The sequence below is a fragment of the Cucurbita maxima genome, unplaced genomic scaffold, assembly GCF_002738345.1.
Source record: "Cucurbita maxima cultivar Rimu unplaced genomic scaffold, Cmax_1.0 Cma_Scf00015, whole genome shotgun sequence".
Taxonomy (NCBI): domain Eukaryota; kingdom Viridiplantae; phylum Streptophyta; class Magnoliopsida; order Cucurbitales; family Cucurbitaceae; genus Cucurbita; species Cucurbita maxima.
The window spans coordinates 2,844,946-2,863,560 of NW_019272031.1; the positions used below are offsets into that span (position 1 = coordinate 2,844,946).

Genomic DNA, 18,615 nt, shown 5'->3' on the forward strand with positions numbered 1-18,615 from the left:
TTATTTTTTTTTCAATGACAAAATAATAATGACAGACTTATCATAATTTTAAATAATAATACATCTTACTTATCATAATTTTAAATAATCGATCGCTTATCATAATTTTAAAAATAACTTAAACAGAAAGTGGGTAAAACAATATTCTTGAAGCAATGGAAAAATACATATATGAGACGAAAAATTGTTAGTCATCGGTTATTTGCGAGAGATCGATTCTTTAATATATAGTTCATTCATATACCTCTCATTTACTCGAATGTCACATAAACAATAAACCATGAGCTTAGCTGATCAATTTAGTCTATATGATTTTCTCTTTAATAGCAGGTTCAATTATAGTTCTACACGTAACCAAGTCACCTTATTGTATTAAATAAAATAAGACTAAAAGTTGCCACCCAAAATTGATGACGAATGGCAAACATAATAATTTATAGTTGACCATGTTCCCAGAAAAAAGAGTGTAAGGTAGTGATCTCTTCTCATCTCACAACCGTCTATCCATCTTCCTAGTTTAGTTTTCTTGTTGTATGTCTAGCTATCTATCGCATTATCTTTACTGAGTTCCACGAGCCTCATTGCTTCCTTAAGCCACCATTCAAGAGTTGAGGTTGAGTTGTCGGAGATCTATTGAGGCGGAGACTATTTTCGAGAAAGGACGAGATGGTTCCTTTTCCCTCAAATCAATGAAGAAGGGAGAAGTGTATTCTTCTGAATCCCCGAAAGCGAAGAGCTACTCATCGTGCGTCATTGTATAGATCCTGCAAATTTTTTAGAAAGAGTGAGCCCCAGGGAGTGGCAAGAGAACAAACATTTAGAAACAAATAGGAGTGGCTTTCTACCCGAACACATCATCTGTATTGCCAACCAGAATTCCAAGCAATGGCTACATAGTTTGCATTCAAAGATATATATACCTCAAAACTTTAGCAATCAACAAATCAAACGAGAAATAACTCCTCCTCTTGCTGTTAATGGACAAAGTACTAGAATACGATTCGTGCTGGATACTGTCTATACATTCCTATACATTTTGAACATTGTCTACATGCGGAAAGCTCTAAGACCTCCAAGAACTGAATACATGCAAGTCCAGCAATGCATTGTAATGACCCTTCTCAATTTCCTCCTCTTTCACATCATGAAGAAGAAGGGTTTCGATTATTATATCTTCCCATTCGATACCGACAGCTCTCTTACGCTTTCTTTCCTTCTCAGCATTTACATCGCCAATCGCAGCGTGTGAAGGAAGCATGATCCTCTGGATTCGATTCTTAGCAGCGTTTATTTTCTCCTTCCTCCTTTTGTATGCATTGCAACTAGTTACAAATGAAGGCGGCATACCATTCAATCCTACATCAGTCTCCAATAATTGATGCAATAGAAGCTTTTTGCTTAATTGTGATTTTCCCTCCCACCACTCTGTACTTGACTGAAAACCAGCTTTTCTTCCCAGCTTTCTTCCATAGATTTCATTAATCTCACCCGATGACCTGAGATGAGCCATTTCATCCAAAAACTTAGTATAAATCAAGGATAAACATTCATGGGAAATGTTGAGTTTGTTTCGATCATCACAACTCGATTCATCATGCCAACTATTGCCTATTAACTCAAAATACTGAGAATCATCTTCTAAATTATTGACCTCACTTTCATACTGTAACTCTTTTCTTAAACACTCACTCACTGCAGCCTGCAAATCGATCCCCACGTCCTCGAAATTCTTCCCCTGACCACAGGTATTTGACATTGATTTCAACTCCATATATTGGATCACGAAAGGAGCATTCTTCACAATATTCCTTTTTGTGATATCTTTTCCCCAAGGCAACTTTTTACCAACTTCTACAAGTGCCCCCAAAAGTTCTCTGTACCTCTTCTTACATGTAGAAACCTTGGCATGAACCTCCATTGCTACATCGTCAATACTAACATTAACCTCATTCAATCCTGACACCAGAACCAAGACGGCAGCCACCATGGGTAGTGGTTGCCGCCCAGTCGTCAGAAACCATTTCATAGCACACTGTAACAAAAAGATTCCTTGCTTAACTATTATGTCCAGTGTATCCGCTTCTACTTTGGAGAAAGAGGGTGAATTCCTTGCCGCCCGCTCCAATGACCCCACAATATCAAACCCGGGAAACGCAGGGCCCTTCAAATCCAAAAAATCGACAACTCTGAGAACCATTCGGCCAAGTTCATGTAGATCACACTCAATGGTCGATGCAACCTCCGACATTGGCAATGGACGATTATCCTTGCGCATAGAAACGTAAGAACAGGCACCAACGAGAATTGAGAACCAATCGCCTTGTCCATACTCACCCTCTGTAATCGTCGATACTAAAATCCTAACATCGTTAGATTTGGAAGCAGAAAACCCTAACCTAAACGTAATATCTTCAATAATTTTTTGAGCCTCATAGATTTTCTTATCCTTATAATTCAAAACACTGCCCGAACCTGAGGTTCCAACGCGGACGAATGTGCCTTGCGGACCATTGAGACCGCCAAGCTGGGCATCGTAGTTGTCAAATTCCTGAACAATACCGCAGGAGGAGCAAATCAGATTGCCGGAAACATCGTCGCGGAAGAGCGACCTGCCGCTGCAATTCTTGCAGGAGCCCGACATCGGAGAGACAAGGTTGGAGGCAATAAATTCAATGCATCAGCTTGAGCGTTTCCTGAAGATGAGAATTATAAACCGCTGCAGAGATTTCACCGAAGAACGATACGGTGGTGAAGAAAATTTCAGCGATTTGAGCGAAGTGCAAACCCTAAGAAACATCCCTCTTCCAGCGGCATTACGGAGTTAGGAGTGTCGTGTGACTATGCGGAAGATCAGCGGGAAAGAGCTGAATTTCGAAAATGGGCCGCATGTCTCAACAGAACTGCACGTGGGCCCAAACAAAGCCATATTGGGCCTTCTAGTGACATTATTGGGCTTGTTGAATATAAAAAGTTATATATTGTAAGCCATGTTGTTATCTCTAAAATCTCTCCCGGCTCTCGTTTTCTAAAATCTCTCTATTTCTAAAATCTCTTTCTGCCTCATTTTCTAAAATCTTCTTTTAAAACCGAGGCTTTAAAACCGAGGCTAGAGGCTCGATCATATGTCGTTTGACCGTAGGCGATGCAAGAGACTAGAGGCTTGATCATACATCGCTTGGCCGTAGGCGATGCAAGAACAAATTGGCTTAGCTCACTTATCGTTGGAAAGTGAATATCACACAATCGCTAGTCCGCTGCTAGCTGCCTTCAAAAGTGCGATTGTGTCAAGAACAGTTTTGGAAGTTCGAAGTAATTTTTAATCATTTTGACCGTTTTCAAAATATTAACCGTTAAAATCCAAAGTGATAATACTTTTAAACCCTTAGAAAGTTTAGAATATTTTTTAGACTTTTTTTTAGTTTAAAAATATTATTGGAACTCTTAAAAGTTAAAGAGGCGTTCATGCTCAAAGGTATTTTTATTAATTTAGTCAATATATTATACAATTGCTCGACCTTCCCTAATCAAATTGCTCGCCCAATTCATGGATTCAAAAGGGTTGTATCCCCTCAACATTGTTTTCAAAACCAATGATATGAGATTTTAAGTTAAGGTATAGAGATAGTTTGACGATCATCAACAAGAGATCGAAAAAAAGTAATGGAATGAGACTTTTGTCCACAAATTGTAAAGAAAAAGTAGACAACAATGGAGGTAGTAATTGTTCAGAACATAGAACTCTATATTACATTCAAAATTTCCTTTCCCATAATCAGTATTCAAAGATTGAAGTTTCCAATACTCTGCTAAACCAGCAACTCAAGTTTGCTAGATTTCTAGTTCTATGAAATGAAAACCTATAGCATTGCTTGATAAACTGATAGAAACTAACCTTTAGTTTCTTGCTAATATATTCACATCAGGCATTCGTCTAATCTGCTTTTGTGTAGTTGAAAAGCAGGATTAACCCAAGCTCCGCAGCTGCACTGCATGCCAGCCCAGTTGAAGGAACCCAAGCGAGCTTTGCAGCCAATACACACGAGTTTCTCTTCCACGTGGCCGTCTTGTACTGTTCGATCAAGAACAAAAACGAAAAAAGTTAGTCGATTTTGCATATGAGCAAGTCGAAACAGAGGGAAAATGGGGTTTGTTTTGCTTAATCTTACAGGTTTCCATCCATTTCATTAGTTCAACAAATATAGAGGTGCAATCAGCTGGTTTGTTCTCCAGTTCGAGTTGATTACTACTTCTCTTACTCCACTTGAAGCTTAGTTCACCTTTTCCTCTTTCATGGGTGACTATACTCTCTTGTGTAGCAACAATTCTACGACACTTCTTACAACGATATACAACTTGAGAATTGAAGGATTCTGAACTTGAGTTATTTGCTTCAGCCATTTATGTATCTTTACAGCGTTGCCTGATACACTGGGAAATAATTGATTTTTGTTAAATGAACAGACAAAAAAGAGGAAAATAAGGCAACATAGGGGAAGAAACTTCAGCAACTTGGCCAAACAACAGATTAAAGAGCACTCCAACAAGAAAGATTGAAACTGGGACAGTATTAAGTTGTCTGACCCTCTTTCTTCTTTTCTGTTTTTTTATAAGGAGCCGATTGAACGCAAAGAGAGAACAAAGTAGCCTAGGGGCTGGGGAGAGACATCCCCCCAAATGACTGCAAAAGCAACGTCATCTAATCATTTAGAATCATAAGTGTAACCGCTCAAGCCCACAATTAGCTTATATTGACCTCTTTGGACTTTCTCTTTTGGGCTTCCCTGAAGGTTTTTAAAACGTGTTTGCTAGGGAGAGGTTTCTACACCCTTCTAAAGAATGTTTTGTTCTCCTCCCCAACCGATGTTGGATCTCACAATCCACCCCCTTCGAGGTCCAGCGTCTTCGCTTGCACAGCGCCCAGTGTCTGGCTCTGATACCATTTGTGACAGCCCAAGCCCAAGCTCACCGCCAGCAGATATTGTCCTCTTTGGGTTTTCCCTTTCGAGCTTCCCTTCAAGGTTTTTAAAACCCATTTGCTAGGGAGAGGTTTCCGCACCCTTATAAAGAATGTTTCGTTCTTCTCCCCAATCGATATGGGACCTCACAATACCATCGTAATTGCAAAACATTCTCATAATCATGGACCATATAAAGAATTGTCCTCCACCATTCAAAACATTCATGGAGCACAAGATGTGAAAACAATGAATTCAAGCTTGTTGAAACTTTTGACGATGAAATTGAGGTTGGAAAATGAAGTAAATTTTCCAAAGTTGATAGCTAATTTTTATTCATTTTATCATCTACAAGTGCTACTGCCCTTCAAAAATCTAAATACCTATCAGTATTAAGCACCCACAGAAAATACAACTTCAAAGAAAACCAGCCACGCCCACGTCCCCTTGCCCCCCAAAAAAGGTAAGAATTATGAATATAATAACATTCAAGTTTTGGCAAAAGGAATTAATCTTCAAACAAATGGCCCATATCAAGAAATGCTAAGAACAATTTGGCATGATACAAGATATGGTCTGTACTGCTTCCTTTAGACAGAGTAACGCTCCATTTAGATTCATGAATCTTAATCGGTATGCCCACTCACTTGTGCAATCCGCCAATCCCAATCCATCAAATCCAGAAAAAGAATGATTTTATACAGTTAGATTCCTTTCTCATAGGCTTAATTCCTACAAAAAAACCATTTGATCTACTCCTCCCCGTTTTCGATTCTTCGGTGAATTTCGAGAACCACAACCACAAAAGACCCAAACAATTCCTCCTCCAAGTCTACCACAATGCAGATTAAATAAGCTCCTAATGATAAAGAACAGCCACAGTATATTCCTCTTCCAGGTTGAAATATTATAGGTTAAAAGAGAGTCTCGGCTTCCTAATTCCTACATTAAATCATTTGAACTACTCCTCCCCTTATTCGATTCTTCAATGAATTTCTAGAATCACAACCACAAAACACCCAAACAATGTCAACATTCACTACGCTACATTCAAATTCACAAATGACGGGACGGAGAAAAAATATCTCCGGACCGAAATTCGAACCATCCATTCGTCTTAAGGAGTGGGATTAAAACAACTCCGGTTGCGATAAAACACGAGAATAAAATTACATGTTAGCTGGCTTGAGAAACTTGACACACCTGAGAAAAGTTTGCTGCGTCGCCGTTACACTCAAATCTTCGCCCTACTGCCGGCAACGAGGAGGAGAAGAAGAAGGAGAACGTCGAAACAAGAAAAGAAATCGGTAGGGAAGGCGGAGACAGTGTGTTATAAACTTGGCGGAGTTCTTGGGAATCGGAGACCGAATTGAAGCGGATCTCTGGTCCGATGAATAGCCGACCACTGCACGGCGAAGCGCCCAAGCTACTACGGTGCCCTGCCTATTGCTTGCCCTTTGTAGATAGGGAAATTGCCTAATTAATTTGAGAAAGAAAAAGAACTCTCACAAATTATTTGATTTTTAAAAAAGGAAATTATAAAACAATCTAACGTTTTAGGGTTGGGGTTTTTCTAACATTTTTCTAACATCTGTTGTTGACGTTTTTGTGACAGTTCAAGCTCAGTGCTAGCAGATATTATCCGTTTTGGCCTATTAGATATCGTCGTAGCCTCACGGTTTTAAAACGTCCCAACCGATGTGAGACTTCACAATTCACCCTCTTGGAGCCCAACGTACTCGCTGACACATTGCTCGGTGTCTGGCTCTTATATCATTGTAACATCTCAAGCCCACTGCTAATAGATATTGTCCACTTTGGCCCATTACATATCGTCTTCAGCCTCACGGTTTTAAAATGTGTTAATTAGAGAGGGGTTTCCACACCCTTATAATGAATATGTCGTTCCTCTCTCCAACTCATTTGGGCACTCGAAGTCTTAGCAACAGTTTCTCATATCACCATTTTCGATATTCTTCATTCTTGAAATCACGTTTTTTTTATAACCACAATAAAGTAGTTGAATGTTTGATTAAACTACTACGTTCTTGTTTGTATTTGCGACTTCTCCAAACTATCTTATGTGCTTAAAATTTGACTCGATCAAATTCAAGCTATTACCCTAAGGTAGCCTCGTGCAATAGTGCGTTAAGCTCTACTATCACAAACCTGGAATGTAGTGACTATCTCATGATCATATATAATAATGGTTAATAGGATCGCAAACCATAAAAATTGATATCTTCCTATTGACCATCTTATTATTATATACTATGACGATTATTTAGATCACGAACCCTAAGAGTTTATGTCATTGTAATAAGCATTGCATTTTACGATGGTTGTAAAATACTGTATTGTTAGGACCTACACCCTAAAGTCTCGTAATTAATAATTTATATTTAAACATTAAGAGTTATTTTTATTATTTTATATGAACTATGAAAAACTCAAGATTATTAATGTAATCGTGAATCATGTATGGTTTAGATATGAAATGGTCATGTTAAAAAATTATTATCATTTTGTTAAGGAGAAGATAGACTAAATAAGCACGGTAGCAGTGTAGAGTCGAAGGTACGAAGTTGGATGAATCCTCATTCCTTCCGACTCTATCCTGACATGCTATCTGTTAAGGATGTTTAGTACTAAATTATAGTATAGTTTACCATATATATCATATTGGATATTTTATTACAAGACAAATATTTGTTAAGGCTATTTGTTAACGAACAGTGTTTAGCCTCTCTCATTTTCTTCCCAATCAACCATTCATCCTTCACAGAAACCCTAATCTCAGGATCCTCAATAGCCAATAGCGTTCTCTTTGGAAATATATGGAATCTCGATAAACCCATCAACCTTTTGCAGAGATTTACCTTTGGAATATGGGTGCCACATTAGCCTCTTTGCCTACCAAGTCAACGCCGCTCTTCTTGCCAAAATTGGCTCCTTCGCCCACTGTGGCAACTCTTCCGACTTCAACATTGTCTTTGTCTCTTGCTTTAGGTTTCCCCTTCTACTTCTTGGGTTAGACATATTCTCGCCGGAGCCAAGGCATCATTGTTGCTAAGCGACGATCCCTCTTTATGGGTTAGACATATTCTCGTCGAAGCCAAGGTAGAATCGCCATTGAGCGACGATCTCTCTACAATTTTCGATGGGCAAGAAAGTATTTTTCTACGTCTCCTCTAAACCAGGTTGTTGACATCTTTACAAAAAGTGTTTCTCGACCTCTCTTTGAATTTTCAGGTTCAAGCTTCACGTTCGTTCAAATCCCAACACTTAGCTTGCACGGGTGTTTAGGATATTTAGTACTAAATTATAGTTTACCGTATATATCATATTTGATATTTCATTATAAGTCAAATATCTAGATATTTACCTTATTACTGTATGTATCTTTCCATTTATCGTTATTTTCATTTATTACTCTTTTCATATCCTTGTAATTTATTTGATTATAAATATAATTTTCAAACCATTTAGGTGTGGTAGATTAAGCAAACATTTTCAATATTCTCGTAATTAAATGAAGGAACGAAGCCACTTGATCGATAGGGAGAGGAGCAAAGTAGCTCAACTATAAAGAAGATGAAGATGCAAAGGTGGATCCTAAACGCAGTTCTGGAGTTATCTTATAAAGATTTTTCAAATAGCTTTACCCGTTCAATCAGGGAATCGACAATCTCTAATTTTAGATTAATTGAATAGAAGTAAATTTGTGCGAGAAGGGGACAAGAGAGAAACCGAGTTCAAGAAGTCCAATAAAAGAGAAAGAAAGAACCAAACAAACACTACTATTAAATTAACGTTTGAATGACAAAAAAAAAAAAAAAAAAAAAAAAAAAAAAAAAAAAAAAAAAACATTGTCTTATTTAAAATTCCTCCAAAAACCAGTTTTTAATTATTCAAAATTAATTTTTATTATATAGAAATCATAGTTTGAAATATAAAATCAAGCATTAAGTTACTTTTTGAATAACAAAAAAAAAAAAAAAACATTTTTTGAATGAATTTTAAACATTACAAAAATAATTTATAATCATTTTATTTTGTTCTTTTAAATTCCCTCTTTTGCTGTCGAAAAACAAAAACATTAATTTTTTTTAATGTATTTTAATCCCACCTGTCTTTTCCACAAATAATAAAATAAATAAATAAAAACTCTACATTTGATGACGTGTCAGATAAACCAAATAAAATTAAGTAAAAAATCCTACCTGTCATTATATAATTATGACCATATTAAAAAATATTATTTATGTGGTTCACAAATTAACTGTGAAGTCTCGACCAACTATTTATGTAAATTTATTTTATAAATAAATATAAAAACGTCAATATAAGTATATATATATATATATATATATATGTCTTTTCATTACAATAGTATAGTCGTTATCAAGTTAATTAATTATAAAAATGTTGTACACGTGGTTCATAAAGTAAGAAGGATCATGTTCGATAACATTTTAATAATCATATAATGAAATAAAAAATGTAACAGCTCAAGTCCACTGTCGGTAGATATTGTTCGCTTTAACTCGTTACGTAGTTTCATCAGTTTCGCGATTTTAAAAACGTATCTATTAGGGAAAGATTTTCACACCTTTATAAAAAATGTTTCGTTCTCCTCTCTAGTCGATGTGGGATCTCACGTTCCACCCCCTTGGAGCCTAGCGTCCTCGGTGGCACAACGCTCCGTGTTTGCCTCCGATACTATTTATAACAACCCAAGCTCAGTGTTTGCAGATATTATCCACTTTAGTCTATTACCTATCGTCACAAACCTTACGATTTTAAAACGTATCACTAAAAAACATATAATAACTTTATCTATTATTATTATTTATAATTAAAGTTTAAGAATAAGAACAAATCAAACACGGAAACTATAACACTTTATTTATTAAAAAAAAACATTTGTTAAATATGAATGATAAATATAACAATAATAATTTAAAAAATGTATACCAAAAAATGTAATATTTTTCTAAACGATATATCTAAATAATTGAGTTAAATAACAAATAAAATTTATATTTCTTTTTCAATTAAAAAAATATAACAAAAAAAAGCGGTATGAATAACCACACAAATATTTAAATATAATAATTTCAACAGTGACTCTATCAAATAAATTTTATTTATGCAATATTTAAATTAATTGAGTAAACAAACTATGCCGTATTATGGGTTGACATTCTTTTGTGAAGTCAACCTAACTAACCCAACTCTACCGTAATTCAACAGATAGTTATATTATATTATATTATGATAGGTGAATTTTTGATATTTTAATTTTATAAGTTTTTAGTTATTTTAACGTTACAGTAAATAAATATGATTTTTTAAATAGTTAATAAAAGAACGTAGCAACGTGCATACATGCCAAATTGCCCTATTATTATAATAAATAAAATTGGCTTAATTATTTTTTAAATTAATTTTTAATTTTCCGAAAGAAGTCCTCGATGTCATATTATATAATATATAGATTATCATAAGGTTATTGTCAAAAAAATATTTCTTTTAGTGGTAACGTAGTATAGTATATTATCTAACGCTCTAAATAATTAATTTTTTCTTTGTTATTTTTAGAAAAATTGTCTCTTAAAATATATTAATTTGATTAAAAAAAATTCAATTATTTTGTTGTATCTCACATTTTCAACGATAAGATTAGTTGAAAGTTGTTAAAGTTTCAATGAATTTGGACTATTATCATAAAGTCAAATTTAATAAATTCTTGTTTTCAATAATTTTAATGAATTAAATGGGCAAATTTAAAATAACTTGATTTTATTATTATTTTTTAATATGCATTTTATAGACAATTTTATATAAATAAATATATATATATAGTTTAAATAATACTAATTATAAACTATAATTCAATATAGCTGATTTGGGAGAAATTTAAAAATAGAAGTAAAAGAAAAAAAAAGAATAAATCTATTTTAATTACTTATATTTGGTTATAGTATAATTAAAGCAATGTTTTTATTTATTTAAATTTATTTAAGTACGTCTGAACAGTGTTTAAAATATTCAATGATTCGAAAATTCGATCAATCCAACGCATGATGGTATAGGTTAGATTACAAACTTATTTAGGTCGAGTTAGGTTCACATAAATGAAAATTTTGATTCAGTTAGTGTATGAGTTTCCTTAAAACTAGACTCGGTTCGTTAATTTTAAAATATATAATTTACTTATAATATATATATATACTCAAAGATACTTTTCAAAAATATATATTAAAATAAGTGAATTTTAATTAAATGGTTAAAAATAAATAAATATATATTTTAGGAACTAAAATTTTTCTAATGAGTTGGATTGGATTATGGGTAAATCTATTTAAGTTTATAATTATTAACATAAATATAAATAGGACGACAAAATTTAATAAAATATCCAAAAAATTTGATGGCTAATTTAGTCTTTTCACTCGCATGATTATGAAATCCTTCTTAAAATGGACTTCCACTCAGCTATATTACGAAGCTTCATTCAACAAACTGGAATCGCCTCTCTGCAATTCTCTCATTTTCAGCGGCACCCTGCTCGATCCTATACCTCCAAATCGCTCGTCGTTTAATTTCATCCGTGAATTGATCGGAAAATCCACCTGAGTTCATTGTATTCTCGAATTCTTTCCGATTTCCAAGCATCAAATTCTAAGAAATACAGTCTTGATTTCACTTCCAGACCTGGAAATGCTCAAATTCAAGACGATAAAGAAGAAGATGTGGATTTTCTCTCTCTGATTCTCCCCGAATAACCATCTATTTGCAGAAATCGTTATGGAAGGTAGGAAAAAACGATCAATCAAAGTCACGATCATCGCGAGAAGAGTTTCCAGCAAGATTTTCAGCAACAGAGTCTGTGTACAACAAAGCTTCCCTCTCCATAAACTCTCCTTTTGGTTTGCCCCAACGAATCGCCCTCCTGGACTATTGTCTTCAACTTTCGGTTCGTAAGTGATTTCCTAGTAACGATTTCTCTTTTGGGGTTTTGGGTTTTGCAATCTATGGCGTATTCATACGATGCGACTGCTTCAATCGACTCGTTTTTACATAGATTAGAGAATTTTAATTGTGGATTTGTACGTGGTGGATCAATATTATCTCAGTCTTTAGTGTTGAATGGTGAGAAGGGAGGGGTTACAAAAGCCCCAATTCTGCCGGCGAAGAAAAGGGGGTCGGAGGAGAAAGCACTTGCGGCGTTGAAGAATCATAGCGAGGCGGAGAGGCGGAGGAGAGAGAGAATCAATTCACATCTCTCGACCCTGCGTGGCCTTGTTCCTTGCCCTGCGAAGGTTAGTTTCATGTTAATTTGTTTGAATTGATACTCAGTTTGATAAGTGATTGGATGAGTTTTCTGTGGGAATTGAAAGTATTTGGTTGAATGATTATCCAACGGCACAATTTGTTTAATATCATCATTTCAAGAGTCTAATTGGATTGTCTATCTAGTTTTATGTGATGGAAACTGAAGCTTTTTAATATGGGATTGAGCAGCTGATGGTGTGTTCTTATTATCGTTCTGTGTTATGTTGAAGACAACTATTGAATCGTGTCTCCTTTATTTTTCCTTGTGGTATTAGAATTTTGAAAGAGCTGGTGGCTTTTGTCTGTCTTGACAATCTAGAAAAATTTAGAGCTTTCTTTTGATGGTTTATCATGACTATAAATGTAACCGGCCCGCTAAAAGATATTGTTTGTTTTCGCCATCAGCCTTACGGTTTTAGAACACCTTTATTAAGGAGAGGTTTTCACACCCTTATAAATAATGCTTCCAGTTTTTGCCATTAGCCTTACTGTTTTAGAACACGTTTGTTAGGGAGAGGTTTCTACACCCGTATAAAGAATGTTTCGTTCTACTCTCCACTAGGGTGGGATCTCACAATCCACCCTCCTTGGGGGCCTAGTGTCCTTGCTAGCACACCACCCGGCGTCTGGCTTTGATACCATTTGTAACAACCCATGCCTACCGTTTACAAACACCGTTCACAGATAGTCTGTTTTGGGCCGTTACATATTACTGTCAGCTTCACGGTTTTAAAACGTGTCTGTTAGGGAGAGGTTTCCACACCCTTGTAAAGAATGTTTCGTTCCCCTCTCCGACCTCCTTGGTGGCCGAGCGTTTTCGCTAGCATACCTCCCGGTATTCGGCTCTGATACCATTTGTAATAGCCCAAGCCCATTGCTAATAGATATTGTCCGTTTTAGCCCGTTACGTATCACCGTCAGCCTCACGGTTTTAAAATATGTCTGTTAGTGAGAGGTTTCCCCACACTTCTATAAAGAATGTTTCGTTCCCCTCTCCAATGTGGGATCTCACAATCCACCCTCCTTGATGGCCAGCATCCTCGCTAGCGCACCATCTGATGTTTGACTCTAATACCATTTGTAACAGCCAAGCATATCGCCGTCAGCTTCACAATTTTAAAATGCGTTTAGTTTCCACACCCTTATGAAGAATACTTTGTTCCCCTCTCCAAACACCCTTATAGAGAATACTTTGTTCCCCTCTTCAACCAACGTGGGATCTCACAAGAAACATAATTTACACCTAAAAGATTTTGAAATCTATAAGTTGTTTGTTAATTCTCGATCTTGTGCAGAAAAATGCATCATAACGTTCCGAAATCCACTGGTTTGGATTCATGTATAATGAGCTTGGTTCTAAGTTGATATATCACTAATCGTTCACTTTTCTTGGTAGTCTAGTGGCGATTGTTTGACGTTTCTGAAGAACTTTTATTGATCTTTTCCTGTAATAACATTGTGATGAATTGCTGTAACCAGAGGGACAAAGCCACACTGCTAGCTGAAGTTGTTAGCCAAGTGAAAGAATTGAAGAAGAAGGCTGCAGAAGCCATCAATGGTGTTTTTGTTCCAATGGATACCGACGAAGTCAAAGTCGAACCTTGTGGAATCGAAGCAAATGCATACATGACCTTCAAGGCAACCCTTTGTTGCGAATACCGACCCGAGCTTCTATCCGATCTTAAACAAGCTCTTGATGCCCTTCACCTGAAGTTGGCAAAGGCAGAAATATCAACTTTGGGAAACCGGGTGAAGAACGTATTCTTTTTCACCAGTTCCATTGCAGAGAACGGTGAGCATTCCGAGGCTTCCCAACGTCTCGTGTCATCGGTTCATCAGGCAATAAACTTTGTACTCGAGAAAGCTTCATCCCAAGAATATTCGCCCAGAACGACACTCCCAACGAAAAGGCAAAGGCTGTGTAGCTCCTATACATCAAGCTCCTCCTCTGGATCATAAATTCTGTTTGTGTCAACAGGTAATACCACTCATTTCCATCTCAAACTTGCAGCAGTTATGTGATATATTCAGCTGTGATAAGCATTTCTACTCTGTATGTTTGGCTCAATCAGCTTAAGAGGTCGGAATGCTTTTCGACTATGATTGGGCATATATTGTATTCTGTTTTTTTAGTTATTGTAAAATCAATTACTTTGTAAGATCTCACGTCGATTGGAGAGAGAAATAAGTGTTAGCGAGGACGTTGGACTCCGAAGGGAGTGGATTGTGAGATTTCTGTGGGAGAGGGTAACGAAACATCCTGTTTCTAGCAGACGCATTTTAAAAACCTTTAGGGGAATCCCGAAAGGGAAAATCGAAAGAGTACAATATCTACTAGCGGTGAGCTTTGACTGTTACATACTCATGTTTCCTTTTGCATAGCTACAAAGGGTCTACGGTTTTAAAAATATAGAAGTTTCAAATTTTTAGTAGCGATCAATATAAGAGTTTTCACATATCGAACTATTCTTATATTCTTATATAAATTTAAACTTCGAATATATGTCATCGAGACATTCAAGCTTTACTAACTAACACCGATTTTTTTTATTTAGTGTTGGACAGGATAATAATTTATTTGCTAAATTATTATTATTATTTTTTTGTTCTTTGAAATTTTATATTAAAAATGTAGTATATCATAAAAAATTGAAACTAAATACAAACTATATATTATATTTATTTGTAGATATTTATTATGAATTTTAGAAATAAAAAATGACGATGTTCTAAAAATATCTTCAAAATGCTATGAAAACTCACATTTTTTTTTTTTTTTTTAATTTTAAATCTCATATGTTGTATTGATGTAAACGTGGAGTATGATGCAATTCAACTAAACCTCTTTGTTTATTCAATTAAATGACACTATTTTTTTGGGTGCTCATGCCACTTCATTTTGTAGTTGAAGATAATATCACGTTTTTCACTCTCGATATTACCTAACATATAACTCCAATAATATAATCGTTCAAGTTTACAAATAGTAGATATTGTTAGCTTTAGCTTGTTACGTATCACCGTCAGTCTCACAATTTCAAAACATCAATGTGAGATCGCATAATCCATATCTTTGGAGGCACAACCTCCTCGTTGGCTCACCTCTAGTGTCTGCCTTTAATATCATTTCTAATTGTCCATGCCCACAGCTAAACGAAATTGTCCCCTTTAGTCCGTTACCTATAGTGGTCAGTCTCAACATGTCAAGACAATATCCTGCCAAGAATATGATTAACATCTACGTGGAACTTCAATAATGTAATAATTCAACTCTACTATTAGCAAATATTGTCTATTTTAGCCCATTACGTATCGCTGTCAGCATAATAATTTTAAAACAAGATCTCATAATCCACTCTCTTAGCGGCACAAATTTCTCGTTGGCACACCACCTAGTATTGAATTAACTGTCTAAATCTACCGCTAATCAATATTGTCTGTTTTAATCTATTATCTAGAACGGTCTCTCTCAACCTGTCAAGACAACATCTTGCCAAGAATATGATTAACCTCCACGGCTCGTGTGTCGTGAAGCTAATGAAATTAAAGTGACAGCTCTCTCTGCTATTCACTCTCGTGTCAACATTCATGCTCCGTACTCCCGCGGAAAACACACACCGGTGTTTGCTCTTGCTCTCGTTTTCATTCATTTCCGCTCAATCCATTATCCAGACATGCCTCTTTCTCTCCCGCTTTATTCGTACGTGAAGGTACGGTTCGTCCGTCGCGTTCGGCGATTCCTGCGCTCAAAATCATCGCGAAAGCGATTCCGTACGTCGTCTGATCCATCGGATGTTTCGAGTCCCGGAGTTAGGCAAAGAGATGAGAGTTTTATCCTGGAGTATGATCGGGCCTCCGTGTTGCAGAGGACAGTGAAGAGTCTCCACTTCGGCGATGGAGAGGAGAAAGAGAGAGCAGCGAAGGAAATTGAGAGGTTGATTAAAGAGAGCGCGAAGATTAGAAAGCTGATAGTGGATCTTGGAGTTGTACCTGCTTTGGTGGTGATGGCGGATTCTGATCAGTTGGCGGTTAGAGCGTTGATTGAGCTTGCTAATGGTAGTTTCGTGTAAGTTTATTTGATCTCTCATCGGAACTTTTGGTTCTTCTAATTTGATTTTCTATTCTACAAGGTTAACTTGCTATTTCATTCATTCTCCTTTGCGCGCGACGAGTCTGAGTTTTTCATCATTTAAATTAAATCTTAGAGAAGGAAAATTGTGTTTAGAACTGTAGCATCAAGTAGTAAATCAATTTTGAATGTTGAAAGACATGTTTCAAATACATCAAATTTGTTCGTATAATAATTGCTATTTAAGTTGATTATGAAATCTATGGAGGAAATTGAATAAAAAAGTAATAATTATTATCAATTATTCAATCGATACATTGTTTTGCAATTTGAAATTGTTTGGTAAAGAGAGCTGACAAGAGGTAGAAGACGAACCAGCAGCCTTCACTATTAAAGTGATATTATATTTGTCCTGAAAAATCAACTCCAATTATTGCTTGCAAGATTTAGAACAGTTGCTCCGATCTAACAACTCTGAATTATTAGCCAGGAAGTTGGTCACAAGTAGCTAACCAAGTCTTGGAATCTTGACTTTACTCACTCTGTTACATTTGACCAATTCTGTGATTGATTGGTTATGATTTTCTTTCTATCTCTGCATTTCTTCAGGCACAGGACACTAATGGTGGAGGAAGGGATCTTATCAAAGCTACCAAAGAACGCCAAATTTACAGCAATGGACTCAACCAGCCATGAATTCGCAGAACTTTTATGTTCACTTTCTTCTCTGGCCAACACTCGGTTGTTTATTGCTTCAACAGAACCAGCTATTTTATATCTCTTAACCATACTCAATTCAGAATCCAACCCAAACACGAACCCCAGCCCCAAAACCAAAACATTTTGTTTGGCAGCTTTATTCAACATTTCCACCGTCCTAGAGAATGCAGAAACCTTAATCTCCAATGGTGTTATTCCAACGCTACTCAGATTCTCTTCTGTCAAAGAACATTCCGAGAAAGCCCTACCAACACTAGCAAACTTGGCAGTGAGCTCAAGAGGAAAGCAAGCTCTGGAAAGCAACTCAACGTTCCCAGAGATTTTGATAGAGGTCATGACATGGGAAGAGAAGCCCAAATGCCAAGAGCTCTCAGCTTACATCATAATGATTCTTGCCCATCAAAGCTGGGCGTTAAGAGAGAGATTGGCCAAGTCCAGGATCGTCCCTGCACTGCTAGAATTAGCCCTTTTAGGGACCCCATTGGCTCAAAAGCGAGCTTTGAAATTGCTGCAATGGTTTAAAGACGAGAGACAGGCGAGAGTGGGGCCGCATTCAGGGCCTCAGACAGGAAGAGTTGCAGCAGGCTCAGCATTTAATAAAAAAGAGATTGAGAAAGGGAAGAGAACGATGAGAAGCCTTGTGAAGCAGAGTCTGGATAAGAATATGGAGATAATAACTCGACGAGCCAATGGTGGGGAATGTTCCAGTCCAACCATTAGGAGAACCTTGGTTTCTAGCGATAGTTCCAAGAGTTTGCCCTTTTGAAGAAATACATTTATGAAGTATTATCTGCCCGTCTGTAATTTATTGTCATCTTCTGCAGGTCACCAAATCCAGAAAATGGAAAAACTGAACCTCACAGTTGAAACTACATTGAGGGCTTAAACCACTTTTTCCATTGCCGAAGTATTTTTTTTTTTTTGGCCCTGATGAACAAGGCTAAGAAAGCAAGTAATGCTAAACTAAGTAAAGCACGAGCTACTGTGACACCAGTAAAGGAGAGGTACATGAATGAATTGATACCATATTTGTCTGAGAGTGAAAATGAACGTTACTCCCTATACCAACAATGCCTTCCCTTTCAATAGTTTAATCGTAGGAACTCCAGGAACTCTATAGATAAAAGTGCTTTGCTTTGGAGCAATTCTAAGTTGAGTGATCATTTAGAAATTTTCCTAAAATGCATGTAAGTGAGGACAAAACATGTTGTTTATGGAGATAATTGGAAGGATTCATGTTGGTTTGTGGAGATAATCTTCACTTTTAAAAGCATTGGAAGGATTCATGTTCGTTTGTGGAGATAATCTTCACTGATCTGGGTTTTAAATCTTGGTCCGAATCCTAGATATAGTTGGTCGAGCACATGCAATGTAAGATATATAAGACTCACATATCATAGAAAGTCTTCAATTGACTTCATACAGGATTCACTCACATGGGACCGAACAGCTACAATCAAGCCCTTATTGCTTCAGGTTTGAACTCGTATCTTTATTACAATTATCCAATGACAATGGCAATGTTTTAGA

At 36.3% G+C, this 18,615-nt stretch overlaps 4 protein-coding genes across 4 annotated transcripts; 2 read left to right on the top strand and 2 right to left on the bottom strand.

Annotated features, from left to right (window-relative positions):
• Positions 1-290: 290 nt before the first annotated feature.
• Positions 291-2,840, bottom strand: LOC111490217 (plant-specific TFIIB-related protein PTF2). Its single transcript, XM_023138753.1, has 2 exons — positions 846-2,840; positions 291-764 (listed from the first exon to the last, which is right to left on the bottom strand). Exon 1 carries the CDS (start codon positions 2,639-2,641, stop codon positions 1,064-1,066), a length of 1,578 nt encoding a protein of 525 aa, XP_022994521.1. The 5' UTR covers positions 2,642-2,840; the 3' UTR covers positions 291-764; positions 846-1,063.
• An 881-nt stretch (positions 2,841-3,721) lies between these two features.
• On the bottom strand, positions 3,722-6,443 carry LOC111490198 (probable inactive dual specificity protein phosphatase-like At4g18593). The gene is made up of 3 exons (XM_023138724.1): positions 6,159-6,443; positions 4,167-4,428; positions 3,722-4,069 (listed from the first exon to the last, which is right to left on the bottom strand). Exons 2-3 carry the CDS (start codon positions 4,396-4,398, stop codon positions 3,915-3,917), a joined length of 387 nt encoding a protein of 128 aa, XP_022994492.1. The 5' UTR covers positions 4,399-4,428; positions 6,159-6,443; the 3' UTR covers positions 3,722-3,914.
• A 5,019-nt stretch (positions 6,444-11,462) lies between these two features.
• Positions 11,463-14,475, top strand: LOC111490169 (putative transcription factor bHLH107). Its single transcript, XM_023138683.1, has 2 exons — positions 11,463-12,283; positions 13,776-14,475. Exons 1-2 carry the CDS (start codon positions 11,996-11,998, stop codon positions 14,253-14,255), a joined length of 768 nt encoding a protein of 255 aa, XP_022994451.1. The 5' UTR covers positions 11,463-11,995; the 3' UTR covers positions 14,256-14,475.
• Positions 14,476-15,832: 1,357 nt separating this feature from the next.
• On the top strand, positions 15,833-17,992 carry LOC111490130 (U-box domain-containing protein 7-like). The gene is made up of 2 exons (XM_023138634.1): positions 15,833-16,362; positions 16,975-17,992. Exons 1-2 carry the CDS (start codon positions 15,971-15,973, stop codon positions 17,849-17,851), a joined length of 1,269 nt encoding a protein of 422 aa, XP_022994402.1. The 5' UTR covers positions 15,833-15,970; the 3' UTR covers positions 17,852-17,992.
• Positions 17,993-18,615: the final 623 nt, after the last annotated feature.